At 45.3% G+C, this 16,998-nt stretch overlaps 1 protein-coding gene across 1 annotated transcript in view; it reads right to left on the bottom strand.

Annotated features, from left to right (window-relative positions):
• DAP (death associated protein) overlaps positions 1-6,307 on the bottom strand; it is a 49,146-nt gene extending 42,839 nt beyond the window's left edge. The window contains exon 1 of the mRNA XM_019746019.3: positions 6,114-6,307. Coding sequence (XP_019601578.1) covers positions 6,114-6,168 — 55 coding nt within the window. The 5' untranslated portion in view covers positions 6,169-6,307. The remainder of the gene's footprint in view (positions 1-6,113) is intronic.
• Between the last annotated feature and the right edge of the window lie 10,691 nt (positions 6,308-16,998).

The raw sequence follows: 16,998 nt of genomic DNA on the forward strand, positions 1-16,998 counted from the left end.
GAGAAGCCACGAAGAGAGGTTTCAGCTCCTTGATTTGGACTTCCAGCCTCCAGAACTGAGAGAAAATAAATTTCTGTGAAGACTCCCAGCCTGTGGTATTTTGTTGTAGCAGCCTGAGCTGACTAATACAGATACCCATTTAAAAACGATCTCCTCATCATTTCAACTTGGCAGACATAAAACTTTAAAACTATTACCCCAGATGTTTTCTATAAACTAAAAGTAAAAAGGGCTGTGCAATTAACTACAAAGAAAACTGACGATGAATATCAAGGTGACATTTGAAATAATCGTCATCTGAAGCGCACAGTGGCCTGTCTACTCCTCCGTTGAAGCAACCACACGTGTCAAGGCTGTCACTCTGCACTAGCACTTCATTTAACTGAGTTTATAAAAACAATTAACTCTATCAATTCCTCACAGTATGTGTGGTGATTCATGCAGCAATAAAAAGTGGCAATAATAATAACTCAAGGCTGAGACAGATTCATTTGAACTTGCAATCCTGCCAAAAAGTATGATAGCACATATTTCATATTTATTGTGATTGTTTCATCATTGTCACTAGAACTCTTCATTTGCGAAAATACAAAGGCAGAATAATTTTTGCAGAAATCTTTGCAGAATATTCGCAAGTGTAAGTATTTTTAAGAGAGACATTTGAAAAAAACCTTGGAATTTTGTTGTGCTGGCTGTTACTCAAACGAGAGCTTTACATTTATGCTCTACGGTCACCTACTCTTATTAAACAGTTTTAACAACTGGCACCTGGCACTTAGAGAGACCGCCAGTCTTCAAGTCCTTGGTGCTTCACTGTCCGCTCACCCCGTGTCCTCCTGCGTCACATGGGGACGACACCAGGACTCAACTCATGGGTCACACAAGAGTAAGTGAGGGACCGTGCAGCGTGCCCCCCACTGTGCGCTGCACTGGTGGGGTCAGCTGTCACCAGGAGGGTCGTCAGTACGCCATGTAAGTAAGGAAGCTTCTGGAGAATCGCAGATACTGGACCGTTCTTTAACTTGCTGCTCTTTTTTCATCTCGCCATGTGCAAGGCACCATTCTAAGCACTGGCCCTACATCTTCCCACTTTACAGTCACCCCATGGAGTAGACCCCCAGGCAAGAAGAGGGGGAAGCCAGGGGTCACAGGGCTGGATCTGACCCGGTGGCCTGCACCCTGAATCCTCCCCTGTAGGCCTTTCCTTCAGGAGACACAGCATCATTGCTCCACCGAGAAACAAAGTGATGGCCTACGGCAGGCCTGGTTACTCTCCACCTAGGCAAGGGAAGAAAATATGTTTGATGTTCAAAGTTCTCTGCAGAGCAGCTTCCCGTCCAAGGGGCAAAGGGAGCAAAGGAAGCGTCCTCCAGTCAGACTCTGTCAGGTAGGAAATACTGAGGAAGCCACTGACTCCTGTGGCCAGGTGTCAGGGTGCCTTCCAGGTGAGGGCGTCACTGCTCAGGCTCAACAGCAGGCTAGGAAGACCCACCGCTGGGCAGGGGGATGCGAGGGGGCGTCCCCGGATCACTCAGGACTGGAGGCGCCCCAAGAACCAGGGCCCGGTTTCCAGCAGGGAGCAAGGAGGGGCTGTTAATTCACACACACACCCAAGGACTGCAGGCGTTGCAGCCAGACTCGCCAGTGTGTGCCATCTTTGTTTCCGCCTGAGAGGACAGAGGTGAAATCTAAAACACGCCTTTGAAATGCTACGGTCCACCCTGCCTGGAAACTTTTGAAAAAATGCAGTAACTAAAAGGGTCTCTTCTTTGTTGGCATGTTGAGAGCAAAGGCAGACAGGTCTCTCTCCTGTACCTTCAAACGTTGACCGGTGATTGGGCTGGGGGCACTGGGGACACGGTTAGCAAACCTGTGACTATGGGTTATTACAACACAAAACTCATTAGTCTTCCATTCCTAGCAACACGGTGGCCTAGAGAATATCAAAACCTTCCTGCAGAAGATAATTCAGGGAGAATTATCATTCACAACCTTTAAAATGCATCCTTAACTCGTGTCTGATTGATTAATATGACTAAGAATTAAATTATTCTGAAATGACTAAAGAAAGCAAAGTGGTCTATTTCTCATTTTACCTCCAATAAATACAATTGTGCTTCCATTTTCATTTGACTCAGTTCCAGAAGGGACGTGAAGGCTACTTTTCGTAAGCATATATAAAACTAGTAATGCTCAACGCTACCACACATTAGATTTATGAGAACTTTACTGACATATGGCTTTGGCTTCCTTGGGAAATGGAGGGAAACGGGGCCAGCAAAATGTGTTTAATAAAGAGATGTCATCCACATCATTGCTACCAAGTCAGGAAGACTGGCAGAAATGAGTAACTGCGGCTTATAATTCGTCCTCCTTTCTGCTGAGGCGCCCTCGCATTGCCATTAGCTGAAACAGAACCTGACCGATTCTAACTTTGCTATTCTGTAGTTCCAATCGCGCTCATACAACACGCAGTCTCACCCTGTTTCCCTGCACATGTTTTGTGGTTGAGAGCAGGGGAGAGGTCTGAGATCATTAACAAGTGATGACTTTTACAGGGCACGATGCTGTGTCATCAGCGCCCATCCCCCATGGTAACGGTGCTCTGCATTTGCACAGCACCTTTCCTCCACCTCCTCAGAAGCCTCAGGAATCTCACACCTTGGGAGGAGACACTGGAGTGATGGGGCCCCCTGTTGAGAAGGGCTGCTGAGGTTCCAAGAGGCAAAGGTGCCACAGGCTGGTCTCCCTGAAGTCACTGGCTCAGGGGAATCAGCAAGGATTCTCCAAACAGTTTGGTCAGTTTATCAAATGGAGTTGTCCTCTTTATCCCAACTGCAAGGTGACTGCTAGTTAAGTAACTGAGTAAGTGCCAAGTGCTTAGAACGGTGCCAGTGAAGGGGAGCAGAATATGCCACCCCAAGATGTGTTATTTTTGAGCTGATTAAGAAACAGCAGACAAGGAAAGCTCTGGGGGAAAAAAAAAAGAGAGAAGCTACCCTTTTGGAAGGGGCATTTACATTTACCACGGAAATCTCCATTTGTAAATGCCTCCCTCTCTGTACCAGGAAGGGAAGGATGACTCAAGAGAATCAAATCTGCAGTAACAACCTTCTCCTGGTTTACCTTTCCCTGGAAACCTCCCGTAACTGGCTCCCCACTCCCCAACATTTTTCTTTTGCCTTTAGTTGAAATTGGTATTTAAGGTGGTGGCTTGGAGTATTTCGGGGAGTTACTCAGTTTTCCTGGATCTCTCCCAGGTACAGAGGAGGTAGACATGTTATTAAACTTCTGTTTGTGTTTCTCTTGTTAATCTGTGTTTACTATGGGGTGACGGGAGGGCAGGGGGGGTCTCAGCCAAGAACCTAGAAGGGTAGAGGTAAAATTATTTTTCCTCCCCCACACCAGGCCCACTGCAACACTCAGCAAATGTTAGTTACTATTCGCACTGTTATGATGCAGCCTAAACTGGCCGAGAGTCCCACCTGCATCACTAGAGCACACTGGAGTCACTCAGAAGTAGGGGGACACTGCGGGACCTCAAATGCTACAGGGAAGTGAGAGGTGCTAAGAGGCTTTAGAGACTCACTGAGGAGCTATCTAAGTATTTTGTGCCAGGCACTGTGCCAGCCCCTGGGGATGAAGACAGAGATAAGCCAAGCCCTGGAAGCAAGGAGAGGAGAGGCAGTCAGGTGACAGACAGTAAGTGTGATAAGTGTGACAAGGAAACGGGAAGTGGGAATGCACAGGAGAGTTCCTGGCTTAGACAGTAATAACGAGAAAACACAAAAGAACATGAAGATAGTCAAGGAAGAGACTTTTATTGTTTCCGATTGAGGATTTAAGCACAAGTCTGTGTTATCCAGTTTAAGCACTTAATGAGAGCGTTCCTGAAGTTTTCAAGGCTGTTATTTTGATTTAAGAACAGTGCTCTTGGCTATTCTTGATGATTATCCTTTATTATAGTGGGTTTTTTTTCTTTTAACATCTACTCTGCAGAACTGCCTACTCTCTCACCACACCAGAGTAAACAAGAATACCCTCAACTTGCTGTCAAAAGGCTTTCCCACAGGGTCCTCTGTTCCACAGGGTAAAGTGCATCTGAGGGGCACTGACGGGAGGCAAAATACTGCAACTGACAAAAGGCCCCTTTCTAACCTGCACCCCTGGGCCAGGATGCCTGGCTCTTCCTCCAACTCTGGCCCAGTGTGAATGGCCTTGGAAAATGGGGAAGGACAGAGACAGCTCCTTAAGCAGCTCATGCATGAATGGGGCCCCAAAGGCTAAAGGACCTGCCCTGAAGTCACTTGAAGAGTTTATCTGTGGGATTAACTGCCCTTGGACTCCAGTTCTGATGGATGAAGGGATGGAGCTCCAGTGAGAGTTACAGTGGCAAAGGCAGCCCAGCTCTGTGACTTTCGCAGAAAGACCATCTGGCCCAAACCTATCATTTCATAGATTAGAAAAACGGAGCCCTAGAGAAGTGATGGGCCTCAAAACTTAGACCACAAGTCACTGCTACACTAGCACTAATTAGCTGGCTCCTCCGTTCTTTGCATAAATAAGCTATTTTAATTTGTAATTCACAAAGCCTAGCTGTTCACAACTCAAAAAAAACCAGTCCTTCATGAATTTTCTCCCAGGGAGTTCCTATGTACAGCTCATGTCTCTGATCTTAAAAATCGCCATACAGATATGTCTCTATATGCAATTTTGTTACAACTACTTTGATTCGGTATCACTCCAACACATGCTTTACTGCCACTCATCACCCTGGCACAGGGGAGTATAAAAGAAGGGGTCCTTGCAGAGCTGCCCAGGTTGTCAGGCAGCTGGACACGGCTCGCTGCTGTGGTAGGAATTAAAGATCAGAGTTATCTCTAAAGGAAATCTGTTTGAGGTACTTTTTTCCCCCTTTTAAGTAATGCAACACAAAGGCTCCCAAAACCTATTTTCCGTTACAGTGGAACTACTTTCTAAAATCCCGTGCCTCTGAAGTCCCCAGGCATTAGTTAGCCATTTCCTTCCCTAGTGCCAGTTAATTTTCTTGTTCTTGTTGAGAGCTTCTTTCACCAGTAGAAAAGACTACCTTGGAATGCAACATATATCAAGAACTGCTCCAGTCACCATGCTGAAGGAGGGAATTAGTGTCCTATAGCAGGGGACGGCAGATGGAGATTTCAGGAATCTTTACTATAGTCAAGATTCATGCCACACAAAGCAGCCACGTTTCACTGAGGCTGTCATTAGAAGACTGAGTTTATAACGCTAATATGTGCAATTAAGACCCTAACGAGCCTCCCGCATTGAGGTGACGTGGCTTCTGGGACCCTGTGGCCTTTCATGCTCTCCCAGGGTCCTCCCATAAGGATTCACTGTCATTCCAAAGGTGGGTAGAAATGGAACTTGACCAGCTGGAACAGACTCCAAGAGCAAACAGGAACTGTGCTCCGAAAGGGGAGGAGGCCCTATGAACAGAAAGGTTACGCAGATTCAGATTTTCTAAGAAAGATGACTCTTTCCTGGATTTAACTTCCTTGGCTCAGAATTTAGAATTTGGAAAAAAAAAGAAGAAAAAGGAACCCCCGAAACACACATACAAACATCACGTTTGAGAAAAAGCTGGATGTGAAAGAAACTGAGGGGAAAAAGTCTTATCGAGTGATTAGTGATAGAAATGCTTTCCGCTCCTTTGGTCGCCTTGTCAGTACGAAACGCTGTCAGCCTACAAGTAATCATCAGCACGGTATTAAAACACCGACTTCTCATTGTTGCAGCTACTCGTTTCTCCAAAACATGTGCATCTGTGTTCACACCGCCCCCACTTCTTTCTGGAAGTTGTGCAACTGGGCTTACAAGTCACTGTCCTTTGCAGGCAGCTGCCACAGGCTTGCGACGTCCTGCACACTTTCAAGAAACGGGCCTCCCCGCGCGGGGCTGCGTAACTGCAAACCCACGAGTGGACACGTCCCAGGCTGGGTGGGAAGTCCCCGCGCCGCGCGCCCCGCGCCCGGGCAGTGAGCCCGCGACTCCCCACCCGGCGCCCCACACCCGCGGGTTCGAGCCCGCCCGGGGGACCCGCGTGAGGACAGAAAGTGGAAACGAGTCAGTACCGGCGGGCGGGTGTCCAGCTTTCGTCTCTAGCTTCCCCTCGGGAGGCGACGACATGGCGCGACCGCGTTTCCGAGGGACTGGGGCGGCGGCGGCGGCGGCGGCGGGCTCCGGGCCGGGAGGGATGTGCGCGCGTGTGCGGTGGCGGGGCCGCGCGCGGGGGGGCCTCCGCGGCCGTCGGAGGGGGCGCGGCCGCAGCGCGCCGACGTGGCGCGGCCCTGCCCGCGCGCGACTGCGCGTTGATGTCACTGCGCCCGGCCCGCCCCGCGGTCCCTGCGCGCCCCGTGTACTGGGCCTGCGCAGTTCGCAGCGCCACGTTGGAAGCCTCGATCCCCGGCGGCGGCGGAGGAGGGAGCGCCAGGGCGGGGCGGCTCCGGTTAGGAGACGTGGGCGGATGCTGGCAAGGGCTGTAGCGTGAGGTTCAAAAGGGCCCATCGGGAGGGTGACAACCAGCCCCGCCAGGTAGATGGTGACGGCGGTGGGGAAACCGAGCTGCCATAGGGGCATCCAGGGGACTGATGCATGTGGTCAGGGAACCATCTGCCAGGTGTCCTCGAGCAGCTCACACTTGGAGCGACTAATTAAGTGCGGAAATGAGATCCCAGGGGCCCGATGATCGCAGGGATTTGTTAAAATTGAGAGGGGCCGTGCTGTGAGTCCTGGAAACCTGGACAGAGTTCTCGGAGGGTTGCGTCTGTGCCCACTCTCTCTGCCATCTTTCTGTTGCGATGCATCATGATTCTGTCCAAAGCTGACCCTTTGCTTTGCTCTTGTGCCCTGATTGCATACCTCTCTCCTCAAGCACTTGGCAGCTACAGTTATGCTCTCCTGAACCAGCATTCAAACATGTGCAGTATGTTTAGAAAAGGAAGCACCACCACCTCTCTTGGTTATGCATCTACCTTTGACAATGCAACTGCTCAAAGAGGTTGAACACCTCACCACCTTTCCCTTCTCAACCTAGTCCAATCCATCTGGTTATCCAACTAGCTACGCAGAGGCTGCCCCAACCACGGGAAGTCCTTTAGTCCGGGACGCTCATGAACTCCATGCCGCCCAATCCAATGGTCACCCTTCCACGCTCATCCTCGACCTCAGCAGCCTTTGACCTAGCTGTCCCCCCTCCTCCTCCGTAGCTTCAGGCATGCCACATCACTGCCTTGACATCCAGTGTGGGAACTATCTTGGCTGTTAACTCTCAGTCAGGTGGTTGGCTCCTCTTCTAGATTTCCCAACATTTGAGTATCCCGAGGCTCGGTACCAGCCCTCTTCTCTATCCAGACTTTGCTTCAGTGGTCACATGCAGGCCCATGGCTATGACTATCATCCAAATGCTTATGGATGCCAAGCCTGCAAACCCATTTCACTATCCCTGCCCCTCCCCTAAGCTTTATACTCACATCCCACCCCACCTTCTTGACCTCTCCACCCAGATATCTAGCACAGCGCTGCCCAGCTGCATCCTGGTGCACATGGAAATGCACATACCATGCGCTGATCCTGGACTTCCCCCCACATTTCGCTATCACTAATGGCGGGATAGCTGTTGGCCAGGCGACAGTAATGAACAGTCATCATTGTCTTGCATGCACATCAGAACTTGGAGCTGATGGGTGTCAGCAGCTTAGGAAAATCCTGACAGACTCAATAATGAAGCACTCTTTTAAGAGACACTATGACCAACACTCCACTCTTGATGTAGCAGAGCAAGACAATTTACAGACACTGACTTCGATTCTGAATGGAAAGATGCTTTAAGAAAACTGATTAATGTAATGAATATTTTCCTTTTTATGTATGTACACGAGTGCTGTATGGTTAGAAAGTCATGTCTCCATAAGTCTAAAAGAGCTATTTCTAAGAAGTGTAAAGTAAAAATTCTATGTTAGAAAACATTGTGTTATTGTTAATTGGCAGCATTTTTCCCCTGGTGGCTCATAAAGTTGCGTGTTATGAGCGATGGCATCTTCTATTTAATGACATACGGTATTGCTAAGGAGCCCTGGGACAAAAGAAGGAACCTTCTGAGGAAGAAGTCAAGCTACCCAAGAGCTCTGGAGGCCTCAGATACCCCTGGGCTGTCCTGAGGCCTGGGAGGATCCTTACCTTTACCTGAGACCTGTTCTGGGACTGCAGTGATAAGGATGCTGGTGTAACAGCCATGTCTGGTTTTACAAATTTGAAGCAGAACTCCTGATTCACCCATCAACCTACAGATAACCTTGCCTTTCAGAATAGATTCCAAACTTCTCACTACAGTGTGGTAGACCTGTCTTGTCAATAATAGTCCTATTGTAGAAAATTCTGTTGTTTAAGGAACTTAGCTAGGAAAACAAACAAACAAACAAACAAACAAACAAACGTATTTCCCAGCCTCCCTTGCAGCGAGGGGTGGCTAAGTGACCCAGTTCTGGCTATTGAAATGTAAATGGAAGTTAGGGGATATCGGGAAATTTTGCATTTTGGATTATGAGGACTGCCTTTCCTCCTGTTCACTTCATTATTTATACCGTCTTGAACTCAGACAGAAGGCAGAAGACAGAGCAATCATTTTGTAACCATCAGGCAATCAGAAACATGAACGCAAAGGTTGCAGAGCAGAAAGATCAGAGGCAGGTGGGACTTTGAGGTTCTGTGGAGGCTCTGCAGAGCAGTGGACTCCACCTTGGAGCTGTTGTGGTGTGTGTAAAATAAACCCTTGTTAGATTAAGTTCCTGTGGTTGCTGTCTTTGTGTGCAGCCAAATGCAAGTCCTAGCACCTGTGGCCTACCCAGGTCCTGCGTGGTGGGGGCCCTGCGTACCCCTGGGAGCTCATCTCTCATGGCTCCTCTGGCCACAGTGGCCTTTCTGGTGGTCCTCGAGGGTGACAAGCCAATCCTTGCCTTTGGGCCTAGCATTCGCCATTCCCTCCTCTGGAGCCCTCTCTCCCAGACTCTTGCACAGTTAACTCCTCCTGCTGCAATCAGCTTTTCAGAAGGCCTACCTGACCACCAAATCTGAAGAAGACAGGCCAGGCAGTAGACTTACCACTTTGTCTTCAGAGCACTTCATTCTCATCTGAAATTTCTCATCTATCATCTGAGTGTTACTGTCTTTCTCTTCTGACTAGCAACTGGTCGAGCGCCAGCCCCACGAAAGGAGAGACCTTGTACACCTTGCCCACTGCATCCCCAATATCCCAAACCAGGGTGGGCACAGAAGCAGCATTCAGTAGAGATTCTCCCCGATAATTCTGGAGCATAGCTACATTTAATTTCTCACACTGTTTCCTAAATGAAGAGCAGCAAGTGAGAACAATGAATGAAAAATGTAGTACATAGTGACGTAGTCAAGGTTACGAAATATACCCGTAGACAAGAGAATATGCATTTCCTGTGTCTTCTTTGAATACTTTTTATACAGATGGCCACTAATTCTTTATGACATTTACTTTCACTTGTGAGCATATTTATGTATGCGTGTGTGTGTGTGTGTGTGTGTGTGTGTGTGTGTGTTTGGATGTATCCAGCCCAGTCCTAGATGCTGAGGATAATTATCAGGCACCATCCATTGGATGCTTTCTATGTGGGACGTGCACATTTAATAGATATTATCAGAATTGCTGAGTGAATAATCTTATTGGAAGCTCACTATAACTCTCGGAGTAAGACAGGATTAACTCATTTTACCGAGAAAAACAAAGGCAAACAAACCAATGGGAGAACAGGATCATTGGACTTATGTAGGACACAATGCTCTTGAGTGCACACTGAGACCAGAAGACAGATTTCCAAGCCCCAATCCCATTTGTCCCCACTGTTGGCTGCCTTCAAAGTAGAATGTTGGGAGTTGTTTCCCCTTCTTCTTTATGTAGGCTGTTTTCTAATTCCAAATGGTGATGGAAAACATGGCGTTGAATCTAAGATACCATTTGATGTGAACGATGTAAGCACTGGAAAAAGTATTTGAAGAAGAAACAGGAGCAGATTCTTGTCCACGTGTATATTTCGTAACTTTGACAATATCACGGAAATTTTCTGAGCCTCAGTTCCCTTATCTGCAAGTCAGAGATGTGGACACTAACTGGTCCAAGAGAATTCAGGACCAAGTGCTGACTGCATGCTCGGACAGCTGTGACATCCCATTTACTCTCCACAAGATCCTGAGATGCAAGGAACCGAGCCTGTGAAAGGACAAGCACAAGGTCTGGAGGGTAGTGTGGGGAGGCCAGAGAGAACCCAGCTCTCGCTACTGTCCTGGTGGCCCATTTGGAAGTGCTTTGTAAACCGCAATAGACTACAGAATGTATTGTTATTACTGCAAAGGAGTTTTCATTAGCATTCATGAAATACACAGATTGGTCCATGGTTTATGAAAATAACCCCGCCTATCAGTCAGGTTGATGAGCGCTGCTTTCTCGTTCCAGTCTGGCCCATACGTTCTATCTTCTTGTGCTATTGTCTGATGCATGAGAATTTTTACATTCCTATTCGCTACACAGAATTCTCTCCCATTGCTGATATTGCTCAGAAAGGGAGGACAGCAGTCATTCTCAACTTTGCTTTGTAACATCCAGGATATTTCTTATTATGTTGTGAAGGTTTTAAGTAATATTATATTAACTATAACTTATTTAACAATCACACACATATAATACTTGAACAGAATATGCATGTCCCAAAGTCAAATGTAAATGTAGACTAGCACATGTCACACACACACACACACACACACACACACACACGGGAACTCCTTTGGGGTGCATTTGGTTTCAACGTGTCAGTCAGTCACAGGGTAATTGAGAAGCACTTTGAGACATTTTTCAAAAGTAATTCCATGCCTAATAAAGGACATGGGGGTCAACTTTAGACACATAGGAGGTTATCCTTGAGCTAAGAGTATTTGAAGAAAAATATAACCAGCCTGAATTGTGGCAAAATATTCCTCTTATCTTTATTTGGGAGTTAGAAAATAGAAACTGTAAAAAAGAATAGTGCTACGACTGAATACTGATTTCCTGTAGAATTGCAAATGCTATGTCAGTTATTTACGAGGAAATGTGTTTTAGCAGAGAAATGAGGGTAGACGAGGGATTGTTTTGTTTCTGGCTCTTTCACTGAGTCATTATTTGACCCGTGCATGCATGCTACGTCCACACTCTGTGACTGGTTCCATAGTGCAGGCAATAATGCCGATCTTACACGGGATTCAAGTACTTATTCAATATTATGTCTTAGCATTTATCTCTGTGTATAAAATTTCTTACAAGGGTATATGAATTGCTATAAGTATAAAAAACAAACATGACAAAAACATCAAGAATAAAGAGACTTTCAGCAAGATAAAATCATCTCAAGGGAGTCTGAAAGCTGAAATTGAAAAACAACATATTTTTGTTAGCTTTTTATTTTTTTTAAAGACTCTATCCAGGACTCAGTGGTACTGGGCCATTATTTTACCTCTTACCCCTTAACATTTTTTGAAAGGCTCTTTAAGTGTGAGTACCATGTTTCCCCGAAAATAAGACCTAGCCAGACAATCAGCTCTAATGTGTCTATGTGTCTTTTGGAGCAAAAATTAATTTAAGACCCGGTCTTATTTTAGTATAAGACCGGGTATAATATAATATAATATAATATAATATAATATAATATAATATAATATAATATAGGATATAATATAATATTGTGTATAATATAATATTGTGTATAATATAATATTGTGTATAATATAATATAATATAATATAATATAATATAATGTAATATAATGTAAGACCGGGTCTTATATTAATTTTTGCTCCAAAAAACGCCTTAGAGCTGATTGTCCGGCTAGGTCTTATTTTGGGGGAAACACGTTATGTCGTATTGGAAGAGCGTAAATGAAAGACAAATGGCAGAAGGATGCTGAGGGGTTGCTCCTGCCTTTTCAGGCCTGTGAGCCTCCACTCAGACTTTCCTTGGGGGATCAGTCTGGGAAGGAAGGAGCATCTGTAAGTGAGTGAGTCCTGGTTTTGGGGTCTCCAGACCAAGGTTTGAGACCCAGCCTGATCACACATCAAATGTGTGACATCAGGAAACCTTCTGAGTCTTAGCCCCTCCACCTAAAAATGGAGACAAGAACGCGGCCCTCTAGAATGTTTACAAGAAGTGTATGTGATGGCGTACTGAAAATGCTTCTTCGACTTTGAAGAGCTAAACACAAGTCTACCCAAAGCACATTGCTTGTTGTTAAGAGATTTTAGAGAAACAGCAGAGTAAACCTATGCTTCAAACACAAGGCAGAACATAAGGACTGTTGTAGAGCAGTAAGAGATTCCTAGTGGTTTGAGGATGGGTAAGAATAGTGAAAATGAACGGGTTTCAAGGGTTGGGGAGTGTGGAACTGAGCCGTGTCGGCTGAGCAGGACGCTGTTCTGGTTGACAGGCAGCAGGACGAGGGTGCTCCACGCAGAGCTATTCCTCTGTGTGAGGATGAGAGTGGAGGCAGGAGGCCGTCCACGTGCCCCAAAACAGTGATCTGCCAGTGTCAGCGGAGGGTAGGATGGACCTGGAAAGTCACAGAGGACCATGGGTGAGGTCTGGCTGAAGAGAGCTGTGTTCTCGTTTGGGCTTCTACATTCGTTTTCTTGCAATATCATGTCCTGTAGCCTCTGGGAAACTTTCCCGTACAGTCGAGAGAGAATGCAAGCGGGAAAAAGCAAATAACATTTCAGTATCATTAAAAAAAAGGAGTTTTGACCTCACAGACCCCCTGAATGAGTCTAGGGAACCTCCAGGGGCCCCTGGACCACACTTTGATAATTGTATTCTAGATCATTCTTTAGACACTTATTGATTTAAGATTAAGAAAAAAAAAAAGGATTTGGATTACAAAAACCACCACCTCACTGTAGTAAGTGAGGAGGTCAGCCCTACAATAGGCTGGGACTGCAATGCCAGCGGGCGTCACCCCAGCAGTGGCCGAGGGCAGCAGGGGGACTCTCTGGGGCTCCCCTCTTCTTGCCTGACTCACTGTCTGGGATTCCTCACTCTCCACTGCTATTTCGATTCACAACTTCTTCTTGCCGTGTTGTTTGCCTTCTAAAAAGGTAGTTTGAGCAATCTTAGAGTTTTGTTCGTATTACTGACACCATTTTTCAAAAGGGCTGTTTTCACAGGGTTTTTATTTTTTTAAAGAGATATAATTGACATATAACACTGTGTAAGTTTAAGTTTTACAAAGTGTTGATTTGATACATTTATATATTGCAGCATGATGACCACCTAAGCACTTCCTAACACCTCTATCTCCTCAAGTAAGTACCATTTCTTTTTTGCGGTGAGAGCAAGTAGCTTTGAAGTGTATAACACAGTAATTACTATGGTGTGCATTAGACCAACAGGACTCATGTATCTACTAGTTGCAAATTTGTACCCTTAACATCTCCCCACTTCTCCCACCCCCAGCCCCTGACAACCACCATTCTATTCTCTATTTTTATGAGTTCAGCTTTTTCAGATTCCACTTTTGAGCGAAAGATCGTACAGTGTTTATCTTTCTCTGTCTGACTTACCTCGCTTAACATAATGACCTCAAGGTCCATGCCACTCACAAGAGCATCAAACACAGTACAATACTAAGGAATAAATTTAACCAAGGAAATGAAAAATCTGTACAATGAAAACTGCAAGATTCTGAGGAAAGAAATTGAAGACACAAACATATGGAAAGATGACCCATGCTTATGGATCAGAACAATTGATATTTTTAAAATGTCTGCACTACCTAAAGCCAAGTATAGATTCAGTGCAATTCCTACCAAAATTCTAACGGCATTCTTTTTCACAGAAATAGAAAAACAATTGACAGGCCTTTAAGTGAGTAATGGCCAAAGATCTTAACCAGGAAGCTGCTGGCCATGTTTTTTCCTCGGAAGCTGCAATAGGCCACATGGGTGTTTTGACCACTTTCAAATAAGACACATTTTTATGAATACATTAAAAAAAAATACTAAAACAATACACTTTGGAAAACCTATGTAGCAATGTCCAAAGAAGAAAGCAAGTCATTGCTTCTCAATGATCCTACCAGCATTCAGCATTTACTGCTGATAATGTTCTTTGTGTGTCCCTCCAGGCTTTCAGAAAAAAAAAAAAAAAAAAAAAAAGATAAGGATTCTTTTTATCTCATTTTGTAGCTTGTCCCTCAATTTACGTTTGTCTGATGTCTCTCTCATTGTTAAACAGGGGTTATGGTTTTTGGGGAGGAAGGCCCCAGAAGTGAAGTGTCATTTTCATCACATGATATCAATCTGATTTATCATTGATGATGTTAATTATCTCTCCAATAGAAAGGATGTAGAAAGGATGTTAAGTATGGTTATTTTATAGATTTAAGGTAGTTTCTTGGTGTGTTCAGCTCCTCAGCAGGAGTCATTGTGAACAGGACTAGAGTCTTTGTGTGATAGCCTTGAAGTTGCTCAATAATTGATAAGCATCTGTATTAATCAGCACGTACCGGTCATGACTTCTGGAAGATACCTTTGGGCACTTCTCACCTCAGTTTTATTCTTTGTCATATTCTGGGCTTATAGATGGCAGAAACTTCCCCTAACAAATTTAAAGCCTGTTCTCCCTGCTGAAATGACCTGGGTTTCTTTTTAAACCATCTTTCTTCTAGTTTAAGTGATTTCACATAATTGATTAATTATTCCATTCAGGCTGAAGTATGTGTGTGTGACGCTGCAGGCTAGAGTTGTAAATAATGACTTCAGTCGGCATCCTGGTTCTCACCGTGTTTGCACAAAAGCCAGTTCTGTTCTTGCTCACTTTTTAGAAAAGGTTGGAGCTTAGGAAACACGATGGCTGTTAATCCAGATAAGAAGAAACCCCAGGCCCATCCTTCAGGTTTGGAGGGACCCTCTGGGGCACCATTCAGAGATTTTTCATTGGCATAAATTAATAAACTGCCTTTGGCCATGGAAAAGATAAAAGAAAATATACAAGCTTTTGTAGCTTGCTTACTCCCTGACTATCCATCTCCTTGACAAAGAACCATGGAGCATTTGGGTAAAGAAAAGTTACACCTAAGCTATTCCTTGCAGGGTCTGTGGAAAAGGTAAAATTTGATGTGACATTGCTCCCATAAATATGGTAGAGTAACATGCTGGGCCAGGTGGGGGTTGGGTTTGGCTTATTTACTGCTTCCTGTCACTTCCCTCCCCTCCCCTCCCTCCTCTCCCTTCCCCTCCTCTCCCTACCCCTCCTCTCCCCTCCCCTTCTCCCCCTCCTCTTTCCTCTCTTCCCCTCCCCTCCCTTCCCTTTCTCTCTTTTCTGTTTTCAGAAAGAGAAACCTATTCTGAGTATTTACCAGAATAATTGCAGAATGCTGGAGGAGCTCACAGAATTAAGGGAGGCCTCCTGCAGCCTCAGGAAGAACGGAGACCAGAGAGGAAGAACTGACCTGTCTCTAGGTCGCTGCCAGAGGGTGAACCCTACCCCCACCGCCTGCCCCATGGTTCATGTTATGTGTTGATTTGGCTGGGCCACAGTACCCTGGTATTTGGTCAAACATTATTCTAGATGTTTCTGTGAAGGTATGTTTTTTGGATGAGATTAGCATTTCAGTCAGTAGATTTGAGTAAAGTGAATTACCCACCAGGGTATGGGTGAGCCTCTTCCAACCCACTAAAGTCCTGAATAGAAAAAGACTGACCTCCCTGGAGGAGGAGGGAATTCTGCCAGCAGATGCCTTCAAACTTGAACTGGAACTCTTCTCTGGGTCTCCAGACTGTTGGCCTACCCTGCAGACTTTGGATTTGCTAGTCCCCATAATTACATGAGCCAATTCCTTAAAGTAAATCTCACGGTCTCTGTGTCTGTTTCTCTCTGTAGATCTATTTATATCTGTCTGTCTATCTATCTATCTATCTATCTATCTATCTATCTATCTATCTATCTATCTATCTATCTATCTATCTATCCATCCATCCTATTGGTTCTATTTCTCTGGAGAACCCTAATACCCTGAGCTACCATTGTTTTCATTTGCCTAGATCTCTGCTGAAGATCTGATTCAGAGAGAATGGAACATCCTTGGGCCCCAAACTACTTTTATTTAGGTGCTATGCTCTAAATGACCTTTTTGGGTGCAGATAAATAAGCTGATGTGGACAGAATGTTTACAACTCAGTGAGCTAAATGAGGAGCCCTGTTAATTGGCTAATCAGGCTGAGAAGATCTCTAACATTAAGTTTGACTATCTCTGTTGTTTACCTTGAAATGTCACTGATCCGCTCTGTCAGCTTTTTCCAGAATTTGATGCCAAGAGATAAGGACACTGCTGTTGTCCATAGTTTTCTCATTGGGAATGTAATCCTTTAACCCCATTCCTTGTGTAACACCAAGCTGTAAACTACATTTAAGAGAATTGCATCAGGTAGCAAACTTACACTTTGTAAGGAACAGTGTTAGTCCGTAAATCGTGCCTGCTGTTAATGACTTAGGCTGCAAAATGACCTCCTTGGCCTTGTATTAATTTAACTTACCACCCTAGATTATGTATCTTATGTAAATTCTTTGCTTGTCAGAAGATTCTCAGACCTTGGGGTCTAGTTTGTCTCCTTGCACACTTGCAAACTGCATAAATAAAAAACAGTGCTTGTAATGAATTCTTGACAGAGGGACGTCTTGGTCTTCCCTCTCCTTCTCTGCCTGGCCACCCTCCATTCTGGTTCTACCTTGTTGGCCTTTCTGATACTAAAGTCTGCCCTCTCCCATCTGACCCAGTGTTCACTGCCTGCGCTCTCCATCAACTGCCTTAGTTTCTCTGCTTTTATCACAGGATCCCTGGTGTCCATTCCCAACTTCTCCATTTTCACTGAGGTGGCTGGAGAACTGAGTGGTCCTCAAGGTTCCAGGCAGCGAGC

This window comes from Rhinolophus sinicus, chromosome 3 (assembly GCF_057876585.1).
Source record: "Rhinolophus sinicus isolate RSI-liver-muscle chromosome 3, RSI-T2T, whole genome shotgun sequence".
NCBI classification, from domain to species: Eukaryota; Metazoa; Chordata; class Mammalia; order Chiroptera; family Rhinolophidae; genus Rhinolophus; species Rhinolophus sinicus.